Raw genomic sequence first — 17,140 nt, forward strand, 5'->3', positions numbered from 1 at the left:
TTAAAAATGTGAGAAATCGCTGCTAAAGTTCTAAGCTTTGTAACGTCCTAGAAAAATAAAAGGACGTTCAAAAAATGATGCAAACATAAAGTAGACGTATGGGCAATGTTGACTAGTAACTATTTTGTGTGGTATTACTATCTGTCTTAGGCCTCATTTACACGAGCGTAATATACGCGCGTGCTTTTCACGCGTGTCGTACGCACCTATATTACTCTATGGGGCAGTTTAGACGATGCGTGAATTTTGCGCAGCGTGAGTGTGTTGCGTAAAACTCACGACATGTTCTATAATCGTGCGTTTTTCACGCAACACGCACCCATTGAAGTCAATGGATGCATGAAAACAACGCATGCCACACGGACGCTACTGCGTTGCATGCGCGAAAATCACGCAAGAGCTGTCAAAAGGATGAATGTAAACAGAAAAGCACCACGTGCTTTTCTGTTTACAAACATCCAAACGGAGTGTCAAATTAGAGATGAGCGCACCGAACTTCACCGGGTTCGGCCGAACTCGTTTTGACCGAACCCGGCAAAAAATGTTCGGGTACGCGACGTCAGGAGACAGTCACTGCCCACGATGCTGAAAGACTTAAACTGTTTCAGCACCATGGACAGTGACTTTCGATCGCCATATACATATACGTGTAAAAAAAAACAGAAGTTCGGACTTACCGATAAGTCCCGGCTCCTTCCTCCAGTCCGACCTCCCGGGATGACAATTCAGGCCAAGTGACAGCTGCAGCCAATCACAGGCCAAGCACAGGCTGCAGCGGTCTCATGGACTGCCGCGTCATCCTGGGAGGTGGGGCCGGATGACAAGAGAGGGACGCGTCACCAAGGCAACGGCCGGGAGACCGGACTGGAGGAAGCAGGCAGTTCCTGGTAAGTTTGAACGTCTTTTTTTATTCACAGGTTGCTGTATATTGTGATCGGCATTCACTGTCGAGGGTGCTGAAAGAGTTACTGCCGATCAGTTAGCTCTTTCAGCACCTTGGACAGTGACGGGCGTCGACTAGCCTCATCTCTATGATGGCGGCTGCGCGAAAATCACGCAGCCGCGCATCATACACGGATGACACACGGAGCTGTCAAATGCCTTTTGCGCGCGCAAAACGCAGCGTTTTTTGCGCGCGCAAAACGCACACGCTCGTGTAAATCAGGCCTTAGGCTATATTCACACGACCGTGTCCGTTTTGCTTCCACAAAAAATGCCGCGTTTTTCCTGCGTTAGAGTTCCGTGGGCCATCAGTGTTTCTTCCGTGTGGCATCAGTTTTTGATGTGTGTTGGTGCACATTTTTTTATTTCTTTTTTTTTTTCTCCGAATTTCTTTAGCAACTGGAGCGTGAATCGGGTACAGCACTCAGGTGACAGTGCTTGATCCGCAAAAATGCACCAGAATAGGACACGCGGTGAGCTACACAGACGTATACACCGTTCGTGTGACTCTGGCCTTATAAGCAGATACATTAAAATTTTAAAAAATGGACATTTTTCCACATTTTCTCTAGATGTAGGTGTTTTTCACAAATAAACACTAAAGGTATTGACCAAATTTTACCACTAACATAAAGTAAAATGTGTCGTGAGAAAACAATCTCAGAATCACTTGGATAAATAAAAGCATTCCAAAGTTATTAGCAGATAAAGTGACACAGTGTCAAATGTGAAAAATGGGGTCTGAGACTTAAAGGGGTTTTCCCATGTTGGACATTTATGAGATATCCACAGGATATGTCATAAATGTCAGATATATGCGGGTCCCATCTCTGGGACCCGCACCTATCCCTAGAACGGGGTCCCATAAACCCCTTTCTAGCTTTTTGTATCTGTTAAGTTTACGAGATACATTTTCTGGGGCTTATAGTATTTATCATCTATGAGTCAGACAACCATGTCATAGTGTAGGGACAATTCACATATTTAAATAGATTGCACAGTCATATCCCTAGCTACACACTATTTTTCTCCTATATATCCAGGTGCCATCAATTAGGCATGTGATAGACTTTAACACAGATCGTAACAATATAGCAAACACTATGTGGCACTACAGTTGGGAATAATTTATGTATTGGGGCTAATTTTGACCCTACCAAGTGTAGAATCAAGGGTCTTCTGCACTAATACTCATGCCTACATTGGACATTTTAATATTTTTGTAATGTAAATTTAAATAAACTTTATTATTTTCTTGACATACTATTTTTCCTACAAGGCCACACACTATTCCTTCTTTTCCATTCCCAATTACTGTATACAAATTGGTGGTGTACACCTCGTGTGGTCCGTTCTATCGTGATTGCATGACAGGGTATTTGCAAACCTTTCTATGTGGTTTAACCAGTTCAGGATCGGGCTATTTTGATCCTTCAGGACCAGACACCGTTTAGCCCTTTTTAGCATTCGTTCGTTAAACAGCTATAACTTTTTTATTTGTTGGGCTAGCGACGTGATTTTTGCGATGGTTTTTCCGTAGACAATGCAGGTTTATTTATTTTTTATCATTTTTATACACATCCTTTTTGCTATTTTAGAATTTTTAGGCTTAAAGTTTGAAAATAATAGTAAAAAAAATAAGCTTTTTTACTTTTTAAAAGTTTTTTTGGGGGGTGGGTAGTTTATGTGTATTTATTATATTTTTTTGCACTTTATTTTACTTTTATTTTTTTATTACTATGGTCTGTCCCTCAAAGGTCAGAAAAGACCGTTGGCGAAAGCTGCTTCTGTCCTCTCCTCAGGGTCCCCCGGCAGTCACTGACTCCGGAGACCCGACATTCAGCTGCCCAATCGCTCGGGCAGCAAGCTAAAACCTGCGCCGTAAATAGTCTATGGCGCGGGTTTTAAGGACCCTGACCGCTGGCCGTAAGTACACAGCCATCGGTCGGGAATCAGTTAATAGGTGAAATGCTGTTGACAGGTTGCCTTTAAGGCCCAAACTAGGCTGTGTCGTTAAGGGGTTAACTGATGTTTGTGGGTGAAAATAAAATCAGATGTAATGCCCTTTGACCAGCTTGAGTTTGATTGCACAATGTTTGCCTATATGTTCTCTCATGAATATTAACCAATTCCCTCCACATCCATTTTTCGGATTTTCACTTGTTTTTTCCTCCAAAAGCCATAACTTTTTTATTTCTCCATCAATATTGCCGTATGAGGGCTTGTTTTTTGTGGGACGAGTTTTAAATTTTCACAGCACCATTTTTTGTACCATATAATGTAGTGGAAAACATGAAAAAATATATATGTGGGGTGGTATAGGAAAAAAACAGCGATTCCTCAATGTTTTGGGTGGTTTTGATTTTACGGCGTTCACCGTAAAGTAAAAACTGCATGTTAACTTTATTTTGCGGGTCAATACGATTACATCGATACCAAATTTATATCATTTTCTTTATGTTTTACTACTTTTACAAGGCAAAAACTGATTGTCAAAAATAAAATTTTAGTTTTGTAGCTATATTCGGAGAGCCATAACTTTTTTATTTTTCCGTCGATTTAGCGGTATGAGAGCTTATTTTTTTGCGGGGCGAGATGTAGTTTATATTGGTGCCATTTTGGGGTACATGAAACTTTTTGATCACTTTTTATTTAATTTTTTGTGGAAGATGAAGTGACCAAACAAGAGCAATTCTGATGTTTTTTATTTTTTACGTCGTTCACCGTGCGGACTAAATAATGATATATTGAAATTGTTCAGACTTTTACGGATATGTCAATACCAGTTATGTTATCTTTTTAATTTTTTTGACATTGTGCTTGAGGGAAAAGTTTTTTTTTTAACTATTAATTTATTTTTATTTTATTTTTTTATTAAAAAACTTTATTTTACAGTTTTTCACTTTTTTTTTTTTTTTACTTGTCCCCCTAGGGGACTTTAGATCGCTTGCACGATATACTGCAATACTAATGTATTGCAGTATATCGTGATTCTGAGGAGTACAAAGATGGCAGACCTTCATCAGGCCCCAGGCTGCCATGCCAACCAACGTCACCCCCGCCCCATCTCGTCGCAGGGGGGGGCCGTTGGAAAGTTACAGGGGGTCGCACCCCTGTTTTTAGCAATTTAAATGCCGCGGTCACTATTGACCGAGGCATTTAAAGGGCTTAACAAGCTGGATCGCGCTGGAGCGGGATCCCACTCGTTACCCGGAAGTGACGGCTGTAACACACAGCCGACACACTTGCTCTATGGAGCGGGCTCAGCTCGTGAGCCTGCTCCATACTCCCCCACCCGACGTGCGCCGTATATATACGGCGGATGTTGGGATGGGGTTAAAAGCATGGTGTGTAACTTTAGCGTAAGTTTAGTGCATTTTGGCTGTTAGACAACTGAACAAAATTGCCAATTATTTGTGGCGCCGGTTGACAAAGGCTATATCTTCTTTCTTTGCATTTGGGACACTGGTTGAGCGCAACAATTGTATCTGTGCTATACTTTAATGGACAGTTTATTATGACCAGTAGAATATTTTATAGGAAGTGGTTATTACACAGATATTGCTAATGACAGATCACTGGGATGTATGAGGGTAAGGCCACACGGTGCGTCGTTGACGCGGTTTTGTTGCGTTTTGAAAGCCACATGCGACAACTGTATGCGCTTTTTGTCTCTCAAAAATGCAACAGAACTGCAGCATTACAAAGGAAATAGTTTATGGACATAGTTTTCACTCGTGTTGAAGTTTGTTAGGTGCTTCCTGTATATAGTTTATTACAATGCATTGCAGAACTGTTAGCAAAAACACAAGCAGTTCAGCAACAACTTTGGCAACATGGTCATTAACCACATGCGGTCGTACATTATGAAGATGTGTTCAACCGCACAAAAAAAACATTGTAAGATAATAGCAGCAGTCTGTCCATAACTCAAATTTCACCATTGACTTCTATTGAAAAATGACTTGCTGCGGTTTAAAAGCGCAACATAAACGCAATGTGGCCACACTGCCTGGCCTTACCCTTAGAATGTGAATGCGTTTAGTACAAGATGTAATTGCTGAACAGCGTGATTTCACCGATTTTAAATGTGGGTGGGTGCATAGTTGGCCACATGTGCTAAGAGAATGATTTGCAGGTCTCCATCCTTTATCTAGAAAATGAATATTAAACCGCTTATTTATTGATATGTGATGGTAGTGATCTGTGTTTTTATTCACAAATACTTATCATCTGCTAATAATAGTTACAATTCTGATCATAATTATATGACAAAATGTGTTGTTTTTATTTTATGATAGGTAAAGAGTTACTGGCTGGGGCCTAATTATCTTCTAGAATGTCCAGAGGGAAATGATATTCGCAGAACTAATGTGCCTGATATACGGGTTGGGTATCGATACGAGACGCTATGTGAAGAGCTAATGCTAATCACACAGGCTCTGCAGAGTGGAGAACTGGACACCATCCCTGAAGAAATGTTGTGTATGGGAGGTGGACTGCACAGAACTTCCAAAGGAGAAGACCCTGGAAGCATGGCCGAGGAGAAAGAGAAACCTTAATAAGATCAAGGAGATTGGAGGGGAAGGGCATAAGGCTTGTAGATGACAGAGTGCATGGGGTTCACCATATGAACGATCGAGAAAGGATGTTGAAGGCTCTGTTCACATCTGCGTTGGGGTCCCGTTCTGACGTTCCGTCGCAGGTTTCCGTCATAACGGGACCCTGAACAGACACAAACTGACACCGATGGAAACCAGAGGTTTCCGTTTCCATCACCATTGAAATCAGAGCCGGTGCCGGTGGTTTCCGTTTGTCTCTTTTGTGCACCGGATCCGTCGTTTTGCAAGAAGCAATAGCGTAATCGACTGTCAGTGTAAGTTTGTGTCGGCTCAGGGTCCCGTTCTGACGGAAAACTCCGACGGAACATCAGAACAGGACCCCAACGCAGATGTGAACAGAGCCTGTGTGTGCAGACTGTAAGAATGTGATACACAAAAAACTGTATCACAGAAAGCATGATAGGCGATGTCTCTAAAATGCACGCCATTTACATGAAATGAACTTCAACAGGAGAAAAAGCCGTAAAAATTAACAAAAAACAGAGAAAAGGTTGGCAAAATTTCCAGATATGAAAATATGTTAAGATGCTCAAAATGTTGGTTAGAAAACACATTATGAGTTACATTTGATGCTATGACTTAGACTATCATCATCAGACTAATTTTGCAGTCAATGCGATTTAAGGTGAAAGATTACATTTTGCTCATGAATCTAATGACAGAACACTGAAATCTATGTTACCCATGATTGTGAGAGGGGGTAGGAGAAAATAGGTTTCCATAGGGAAAAGTGGACAATAAGGTTACTGCTATTTTAATGCTGCATTGTGCTCTAAGAGGTAGGGCTGGGCGATTAATCAAATTAATTAATTAATTCGCCATTTGAAGTTGCCACGATTCTGGATTTGCCGGGAATCGTTACAGGCCCCGCCTCCATAGCAGGAGAGGGGAAAAAAAGCTTTATTAACAAGCAGATACGCTGCACAGCACAACTACTTTAATGAATGCCGACAATGAAAAGGAACAGGAGTGAGAGGACTGGGGTTTGCTAACTCTGTGTAATACTGTGGGTCCAGAGATTGTTTTATACTGAGTCCCGTTCTCCCGGGAAGCTTCTTAACCCATTCAGTTCCTGCTGCATTTCAAGGATTAAGAAGCTATAGCCACCCTATATGTATCTTCTTAAAGAGGCTCTGTCACCACAATATAAGTGCCCTATCTCTTATATAATCTGTAATGTAGTTAACAACAGTGTTTTTGATTTTGAAAACCGATAATTTTTTAGCAAGTTATGAGCAATTTTTAATTTATGCTAATTCGTTTCTTAATGCTTAACTGGGCGTTGTAAAGAGAAGTGTATGATGCTGACCAATCAGCGTCATACACTTCTTTCTATTCATGTCCATTTGTACTCAGCACAGCGTGATCTCGCTGTGCTGTCACATACACCCACATTAACTTTACTGAAGTGTCTTGAGAGAATAGACATTGCCTCCAGCCAGGACGCGATGTCTATTCACACTCTCGTGAGATCATGCAGTGCTGTAAATTAAGTCCCACACAAACTTTACCGAAGTGTCGGGAGTGTGAATAGACATCGCGTCCTGACTGGAGGTGATCTCTATTCACTCTCAAGACACTTCAGTAAAGTTAATGTGGGTGTATGTGACAGCACAGCGAGATCAGTTGGGCATTAAGAAACTAATTAGCATAAATTTAAAATTGCTCATAACTTGCTAAAAAATGAGTTTTTCAAAATAAAACACACTGTTATCTACATTACAGCGCCGATCAGATTACATAGGCACTTATAATGTGGTGGCAGAACCTCTTTAAACCTTGAAACGCAGCAGGAACTGAATGGGTAAATGAATTGCTTTTCCTTATCTTCAATTGTGATAACGCTGTAGCAGAGAGCAGAGTCAGTGAAGGAGCCTCAGTGCTGGTGATATACAATGCAGCAGGGTCACTAGTTCTGTGTAGTACTGCTGATAATAAATCTAAGAGACTTGCCACGGACCTCTGGAAAAGAGCGTGACCACTTCAGCCTAATAAATTTATTATAATTTACGCCAGGCTAATTGTAACATAAGGACACGTTAAAGAGCCTATTACACTGAACGAGCGCGGATCAACAAGACCGCTCGTTGATCGGCGCTTGTTTGCTCCTGTCACAAGAAGCGATGTATGGAGACGCGCTCCTTCCTCTAATCGCTCGTCCACATACATTATTATCATGTCGGCAGATGTGCTGCCAACAACGATAATAATAAAGTTTTTTAAAACGATACGACCAGCAAATGAATTAGCGTTTGCTCGTTCATCTGCTGATCACTGCCCTGTTTACACAGGGCAATTATTGGTAACAAGCGTTATATGAACGCTTGTCTGCCCGATAATTGCCCTGTGTTAAAAGGGCCTTAAGCGTGTTTGTCTGGCTCTTTCCAGGCGTACACGCTAACCGTAGGAAAAAATTGATGTGAATGGGACCTTATCTGAATTTAACCTCAGGTCTCACTGTTCTCCTGCTGCTCATATGCACCACACCATATATACTGTACATTGTTTACTAGCAATGTACCATAAATACCCTATCTTAGTTTTGGGTTTTTTCAGTTTATTTAACAAAAATCTAAAAAATCAAGATTCAATTTGAAAATCGTCCATAGTGTTGAAAAAAATTGAGATTCTATTTTTTGGCAAAATCGCCCAGCCCTACTAAGAGGTGTGGAACATTTATGATAAGTAGATATAAGGCAAGAAGAACTCATGTACATCTGCTGTAACAAAATCTGAAGAGTAAGGCAACTAAGACATTTAAAAATGTATGCTACATAATGCTAGGTCACAATTCATTTTCAAAAACATTTTATATCCTGTGTGTCCACAATTTTCATTAGCACTATGGCCACTTTATACTAAAGGTATATTTTTCTTACAGGTGAGAGTGCATGCTGAGAGTTGTAAGAATTGTGTAGATAGTGAACTAAGCAAATTGTGTGTATTTGAACAGGCACCAACAAGGAACAGTAGAAGGTTCTCTCTGCTAGAATCCATTGCTGTTTTTATTCTTTCCTTGCATTTGGCCGCCTCTGACTGAGCCAGTAGAACTGGATTTGGAAAAGAAACGCATACATTGGTATGAAAATCACTGATAAGAAATAGACTATGTCTCATGTTAATCTGTTTCATATGTCAGCTTCTAGCTCTGATTCCATTAAATCAGAAAATCACACCAGCATTTTTATTTGAGTCAAGCTAGGCTAGCCTGTCAACATGTTCTCTACAGATTTCCGTATTTTAATTAGGTTTGAAATTTCGGGACCAATATCAAAACATTATTTCATGATAATTAGATTTAGAAAAAGAAATTAGAGAATCTGACTCAACTTATCATAACGTGACTTTTTGTGCATTTGTGGTTGTGTCATAGTGTTATATTACTGTACTTCCTGCATGCTCAGGAGCTATTAATGTTTGCACATTGTTATCTTATACATTTCTCCTCCAAACGTTAATACGTTTTATTAGGTAAATAATGGAATTTGCATGACAATAAATATTATTGAGCCCATGGATCATGTGTATTCATTTAACATACAAATACCGCAACAGGAGTAGTTTGTGTTTCTTGCTTTATATCAGGGGTGGGGAACCTTTTTTCTGAAAAGGGCCATTTGGATATTTATAACATCATTCGCGTATAAACTTAAAAATTAGCCTGCTATATTTCATCAAACATTTAATTAACTCACCCCTAATGTGATGGCTGGAGCTGCTTCTCTTTGGTGAGGCATGTGATGTTAGCCGGTATTGATGATGTTGCTACTGTCGGTCAGTCTGAAGCGCAGTCGACTCTTTGCAATGGTAAGTTTTGGAAAAAAAAGAAAGATGTGCTGCCGATAACGATAATATTTTACTGTTTTTAAAACGCTACGACCAGCAGACGATCGAGCGTTTGCTCGTTCATCAGCTGATAGTTCCCCTGTTTACACAGGGCAGTTATCGGCAACGAGCGTTATATGAAAGCTCGTCTGCGCGATAATCTGCCAGCGTAAAACCCCCTTGACTTAAAGGGGTTTTCTCATCAGGGACATTTATGACATATCCACAGGATATTTCAAAGAAGTAGGACAACAGCACACGTCTTCAAATCATCAAAGTGGTTTTATTGTCAAGACATCCACAAACGACAGGCAACGTTTCGACCCATAGTGAGTGAGGGGCCTTTGTCAACCCTCACTCACTATGGGTCGAAACGTTGCCTGTCGTTTGTGGATGTCTTGACAATAAAACCACTTTGATGATTTGAAGACGTGTGCTGTTGTCCTACTACTTCTTTGAAATTGACATCGTGCCGGAGTGGGTTTGCCTGGCTTGACAGCGTGCACCGCATCATACTCGGGAATAGTGCTGCTTCAAAAATCCTTTTTTTCTTGATATCCACAGGATATGTCATAAATGTCAGATGCCGGGTCCCACCTCTGGGAACCGCGCCTATCTCTAGAATGGGGCCCCCTAAACCCAGTTCTACCTCTCTGTGTTCTCGTTGAGCTCCGCTGTTTCCGTAACTCCCATAGTAGAAAATGGCAGTTACGGTAGCAGCGTAGCATGCGAGCTACTCTCCGTAACTATTCAGTTCTATGGGACTTACAGAGACAGCGTAGCTCAGCGAGTTGTGCTGTTTTCTTATGGTCGGAAATCACAAGCTTCAGCACAACACAAAGAAGTAGAACGCTGTTTAGGGGCTCCGTTCTAGAGATAGATCGGGGACCCAGAGATCGCACATTTATGACATATCCTGTGGATATATCATAAATGCCCTTGATGAAATTATTTTTTTTTTTAAATCACCCATACCTCACTTCGAGTAACAAGGGCGGACGGAGCCAAGCAGGGAATGACACGGCAGCAGCGGCGGTCAGAGTGAGGTCGGGACTTGCTGTTGCGGGAGTGGACTAGTCCAGTCACCTGACCTTAATACAAAAATCCCTAGGGTTTAATAGAGAAATCCCTTGCAGTCTAGGGGGAGAGAAAGGATTAATAGAGAAATCCCTGGCAGTCTAGGAGAGAGGATTAATAGAAACATCCTTAGTTGTCTAAAGGAGAGAAAAGGTTAGCAGAGACATCACTGGTAGTCTATGGCAGTGAATGGGTTTATAGTAAAATCCCTGGTGGTCTAGGAGATAAATACCTGGTGTCCCAGGTGTTACTCACCTCTCCAGGCTCCAGCACTGTCTGGTGAAGCTTTATGATGGTTGGGCAGAGCAGGTAACTACTAACGCTGAGTGTGGAGAAAAAAAATGCCTGTTCCACTATCTGGTTGCTGCTGATCGTTCTGTGCTCAGGAGCCCCCTAGGAAACATGGGGCCCGGACAAATGCTCACTTTGCATCTTCACCTCTAATGTGAGGTCAGTTGACTGGACTGTGCCGGCCCGGGAGTGGACCAGTCCGATCTCCTGACCTCACGTCACTGACTCAGTGGTCCACTCTTGGGCCTGTACACGCCGACCTCACTCAGACTGCCGCCATCATACTTGGCTACGTCACTGACATGAGGTCAGATCACTGGACTGTGCCAGCCAGGGAGTGGACCAGTGCGGTCACCTGACCTCACTCAAACCGCCGCCATACTTGGCTCCGTTCAACCTGCTCCTAAATGTGAGTGAGTAGGGCGGACGGAGCCAAGTAGCGAATGATGCGGCAGCAGCGCGGTAAGAGTGAGACAGGGTCGGACCAAATGTTTCCACGGGCCTTATATGGCCCGTGGGCCGGAAATTCCCCACCCCTGCTTTATGTATTCAAGCAGGGGCCTGGTTTTGTTTTTTGTTTCTTTTTTTAAAGGAACTAAGGACCACAAATGTACTTGTGTTAACAAATCCTTAGACCATATTCACATGTGTTTTTGCTGCTGCGGTAACTTTACCACAGCAGCCAGATTTTACACAGCAGCTGTGAATTAAATTTAGTGGAATAATGGGCCAATGCTTGAGAAGAGTGAAACTTTGCTCAACTAATGTTTTATGTTGGTTAAGCGGGGTGACCTGGCCCATTGAACCAGAATGGCATCCCATACATTCAGTCTCTGATAACTCCAGAAATAGACTCAACATAGCTTTCTATAGGAGACACAGCTGAGCACAGCAACTCTATTGCTCTAACATTTAGGGTATGTTCACACGCGTTTTTTACTGGCGTTTTGGGAGCTGTTTTCAATAGACTCTATGAAAAACAGCTCCAAAAACATCCCAAGAAGTGACCTGCACTTCTTTTTCGCGGCTGTTTTTTTACGTGGACGTTTTTCAAAATGGCTGCGTAAAAAAACGCTCATCGGAACAGAATGCCGTTTTTCCCATTGCAATCAATGGGCAGATGTTTGGAGGCGTTTTGCTTACGATTTTTCGGCCGTTTACGACCTGAAAATAGGCCGTGTGAACATACCCTTAGAATCATCCTATCTAAAATTACAGATGCAGCAGGAAGCAATTGTTTATGCTAAGGCAAGAGTTTGCTGTTTCCGTAACTCTGATAGTAGTAAATGGCCGTTACGAAAGCAGTGTAGCATGCGAGTTACACTGTTTCCGTAACTATTATTCAGATCTATGGGAGTTACGGAAACAGCGTAGCTCAGCGAGTTATGCTGTTTCTGTAATTTCTGACCATGTAATCACGAAGTAGTCGGGAGGCAGTGTGAGCAAAAAAACTAGAACGGGGTTAGGGGACCCCATTCTAGAGATAGGTGTGGGTCCCAGAGGTGTAACCCGTATCTATCTGACATTTATGACATATCCTGTGGAAAGTAGGCAAGCCAGAAAACTACACAGTCAAGTCACATTATTATGACCACCAGCTGATATCTAGAGTAAGAGCTGTGTGCAGCATGGACAGGCTGGGAGTGACTCAATAAGGTGCTGGTAGGTTGTCCAAGGTATCTGGAGCCATGCCGACTGCAGTGCATCCCACATTTGCTGGAGGGTGCATGGGGGAGGATCTATAGTGTGAACAAGACTATCGAGGTTGTCCCACAGATGCTCATTTGGGTTCAAGTCTGGCGAATTAGGGGGCCAGGGAAGTACTTTGAAGTCTGGGTAGTGCTTCTCCAACCACTGTAAGACATTTCCAGCCGTGTGACATGTCATTGGAAGATTCCATCTGCCTAGGGAAGACAAACAGCATGTATGGGTGGACGTGATCTGCAACGATGGATTCATACCCAAATCGGTTCAGTGTGCCTTCCACATGGATGAGTGGGCCCAGTGAATGCCATGAAAATATTCACCATAACGCTGTCATAACCAGCTTGTGTTCTTCCAGCAATGGTATCAGGGTGTTTGTTCTCTGATATTTCACGCCAACGTCCATCCGCTTGATCAAGCAGAAAACGTGACTCATCGGAGAAGGCAACCCTTTGCCAATCATCGGTCCAGTTCCAATACGGCCGTGCAAATTGAAGCCTTTTTTTCCTGATGCTTCTCTGTTAGCATAGTAGCAGTGACCATCCGTCTGCTTCGGAGCCCCATACGCAGTAGGGTTTGCTGAACTGTTGTTTTAGACACGTCTGGTCCCCACCTGGTTGATTTTCATGGTGAACTGCTCCACTGTAGCGTGTTGTTTGGCACTTGCGCACCTTCGTAGCCGACATTCACCTCTCATATCAGTGGCACATGGTGCACCGCAGTTTCCACGTCGGTTATTCCCAATGGTGCCATTTGTCCCCTCACGATACACTTTCACCACAGCAGCATGCGAACAGTTTACAAACTGCGCTGTTTTAGAAATAGTGCCACCCTTGGCCGGTAATCATCCCTTTTTGCAACTCTGATAAATCGCCCCTTTTACCGATGGCAACGAGGGATATGTGTTCACACAGCCTATCGCACACCTTATATACCCACCTAGCCAGCCCACGACACATCACTTCCTTCATGGGCTACACCTTGCCGACGTTGAAAACAGTAGGTGGTCATAATAACGTGACTCGACTGTGTATATACACATATACTGTATATATATATATATATATATACCGTGTTTCCCCGAAAGTAAGACAGTGTCTTACTTTCTTTTTATCCCCAAAATCCCCACTATGTCTTACTTTCGGGGTATGTCTTATATTGCGTTGCGTTGCTCGATTTTCTAGATAGTCACTGTTCATGGTGCTGAAAGAGTTAAACTGTTTCAGCACCATGGACAGTGACTTCCGATCCCAATAAACATGAACCTGTCAAAAAAAAAGAAGTTCTGACTTACTGATAACTCCCGGCGTCTTCCTCCAGTCTGACCTCCCGGGATGACAATTCAGGCCAAGTGACAGCTCCAGCCAATCACAGGCCAAGCACAGCCTGCAGCGGTCACATGGACTGGCGCGTCATCCAGGGAGGTGGGGCCCGATGTCGAGAGGCGCGTCACCAAGGACGCGTCACCAAGGCAACGGCCGGGAAGTTCTCGGTAAGTACGAACTTTTTCTTTTTTTCACGGCATTCACTGTCGAGGGTGCTGAAAGAGTTAGCTCTTTCAGCACCTTGGACAGTGACGGGCGGCGACTAGACTCATCTCTATGATGGCGGCTGCGCGAAAATCACGCAGCCGCGCATCAGAAATACCCCCGTGTTTCCCCGAAAGTAAGACATATGTCTTACTTTCGGGGTACGGCTTATATTAGCCGACCCCCCTGAAACCCCCGATACGTCTTACAATCGGGGGTGTCTTACTATCGGGGAAACACGGTATATATACATATGTAAGTGTTGAGGCAATCCTGGGCAAAATATATTAGGGTATGTTCACACCCAGTGTTTTCAGATGTATTTCGGGCCTTAAATTCCCCGAAAAATGGCTGAAAATACGGAGGCTGAAGGCCTCCAAACATCTGCCCATTTCAATGGGAAAAACGTAGTTTCGTTCCCATGGGCGTTTCTTTACACTGCCATTTTTAAAAACGGCGCGTAAAAAAACGCCCCATAAAAAAGTGCATGACACTTATTGAGCTGCTTTTAAGGAGCCGTTTTTCATTGTCTCAATAGAAAAACAGCTCAGAAAACAGCCGTAAAAAACACAAAATAACGCTTGATGCTTTAAAAACGGCTGAAAATTAGGGGCCCTTGAAAACAGCTCTGCATTTTACAGACGTTTTTCATTTGCCGTGTGGGTGAGTTAATCTGACATCTGTCCAGTGCACTTATCCAAATCCATTAGATCGATATATTGGAGAGAAGACATTGCTTTGTATACCCACAAATATTCTTCTCTGATTTACTGATAAAAATGCAATTACAATAATGTCTTTCAAAAGGGGAGTAGGCTTGAGGTCAGCCAATCGTTCACAAGGTGACGTTGGATCTATCTCAGCCAATTACATACAATGGGGATTTGTTCGTGCTGAGCCAATCACGAGCATGGAAGGCTTTTTACATGTAAGACTACAATTTCCCATAACATGCAATGTCACAGACTGATGGGTGATAATGACCCCCACAGCTGCCATATCACCAGCCTATTCCCCAAAACAAAAATGGTAAACAAACTTCCCAGATGGTATGGGGCAGCAGACTCGAAAGAACTGGTAAATAATTAGCTATATTCCACATAACAAGGAATCATAACAAAATGAAAACATAATTCTTCAGACAATTTAACCCCTTCCCTCTTTAGCCACTTTTGACCTTCCTGACAGAGCCTCATTTTTCAAATCTGACATGTGTCACTTTATGTGGTAATAACTCCGGAATGCTTTCACCTATCCAAGCGATTCTGAGATTGTTTTCTCGTGACACATTGGACTTTATGTTACTGGCAAAATTTGCTCGATATGTTCAGTATTTAATTGTGAAAAACACCAAAATTTAGCGAAAAATTGCAAAAATTAGCATTTTTCTCAATTTAAATGTATCTGCTTGTAAGACAGGCAGTTATAATACACAAAATTGTTGCTAATTAACATCCCCCATATGTCTACTTTAGATTGGCATCGTTTTTTGAACATCCTTTTATTTTTCTATGACCTCACAAGGCTTAGAACTTTAGCAGCAATTTCTCACATTTTCAAGAAAATTTCAAAAGGCTATTTTTACAGGGGCCAGTTCAGTTGTGAAGTGGTTTTGAGGGCCTTATATATTAGAAACCCCAAAAAAGTCACCCCATTTTAAAAACTTCACCCCTCAAAGTATTCAAAACAGCATTTAGAAAATGTCTTAACCCTTTAAACATTTCACAGGAATTAAAGCAAAGTAGAGGTGAAATTTACAAATTTCATATTTTTCTGCAGAAATACATTTTTAATACAATTTTTTTTATAACACAGAAGGTTTTACCAGAGAAATGCAACTCAATATTTGTTGCCCAGTTTTTGCAGTTTTAGGAAATATCCCACATGTGGCCGTAGCGTGCTACTGGACTGAAACACCGGCCTCAGAAGCAAAGGAGCACCTAGTGGATTTTGGGGCCTTATTTTTGTTAGAATATATTTTAGGCACCATGTCAGGTTTGAAGGGCTCTTGCGGTGCCAAAACAGTCAAAATCCCCCAAAAGTGACCCCATCTGGGAAACTAGACACCTCAAGGAAATTATCTAGGGGTGTAGTGAGCATTTTCACCGCACAGGTTTTTTACAGAAATTATTGGAAGTAGGCCGTGAAAATTAAAATCAACATTTCTTCAAAGAAAATGTAGGTTTAGCGATTTTTTTTCTCATTTCCACAAGGACTAAAGGAGAAAAAGCACCGCAAAATTTGTAAAGCAATTTCTCCCGAGTAAAACAATACCTCACATGTGGTAATAAACGGTTGTTTGGAGACACGGCGTGGCTGAGAAGGGAAAGAGCGCCATTTGGCTTTTGGAGTTCACATTTAGCAGGAATGGTTTGCGGAGGCCATGTCACATTTACAAAGCCCCTGAGGGGACAAAACAGTGAAAACCCCAAACAAGTGACCCCATTTTGGAAACTATACCCCTTGAGGAAATTATCTAGGGGTATAGTGAGCATTTTGACCCCACAGGTTTTTTGCAGAAATTTTTGCAAGTAGGCTGTGAAAATGAAAATCTACATTTTTTCAAATAAAATGTAGGTTTAGCTAATTTTTTTTCATTTCCACAAGGACTAAAGGAGAAAAATCACCATAAAATTTGTAAAGAAATTTCTCCCGAGTAAAACAGTACCCCACATGTGGTAATAAACGGCTGTTTGGACACACGGCGAGGCTGAGAAGGGAAAGAGCGCCATTTGGCTTTTGGAACTCAAATTTAGCAGGAATGGTTTGCGGAGGCCATGTTACATTTACAAAGCCCCTGAGGGGACAAAACAGTGGAAACCCCCCACAAGTGACCCCATTTTGGAAACAACACCCATTGAGGAAATTATCTAGGGGTATAGTGAGCGATTTGACACCACAGTTTTTTTGCAGAAATTATTGGAAGTAGGCCCTGAAAATAATAATCTACATTTTTTCAAAGAAAATGTAGGTTTAGCTAATTTTTTCTCATTTCCAGAAGGACTAAAGGAGAAAAAGCACCACAAAATTTGTAAAGCAATTTCTCCCGAGTAAAACAATACCCCACATGTGGTAATAAACGGCTGTTTGGACACACGGCAGGGCTTAGAAGGGAAAGAGCACTATTTGACTTTTTGAGATCACATTTAG

General features: G+C 42.1%; 1 protein-coding gene across 8 annotated transcripts in view; it reads left to right on the forward strand.

Annotated features, from left to right (window-relative positions):
* AMPD2 (adenosine monophosphate deaminase 2) overlaps nt 1–9,082 on the forward strand; it is a 226,115-nt gene extending 217,033 nt beyond the window's left edge. For all 8 annotated transcript variants that reach the window (XM_075853644.1, XM_075853647.1, XM_075853645.1 and 5 more), the window contains one exon: nt 5,244–9,082. In XM_075853644.1, coding sequence (XP_075709759.1) covers nt 5,244–5,504 — 261 coding nt within the window. In that variant the 3' untranslated portion in view covers nt 5,505–9,082. The remainder of the gene's footprint in view (nt 1–5,243) is intronic.
* The last annotated feature ends 8,058 nt before the right edge of the window (nt 9,083–17,140 follow it).

The sequence above is a fragment of the Rhinoderma darwinii genome, chromosome 2 (genome assembly GCF_050947455.1).
Source record: "Rhinoderma darwinii isolate aRhiDar2 chromosome 2, aRhiDar2.hap1, whole genome shotgun sequence".
Classification (NCBI taxonomy): domain Eukaryota; kingdom Metazoa; phylum Chordata; class Amphibia; order Anura; family Rhinodermatidae; genus Rhinoderma; species Rhinoderma darwinii.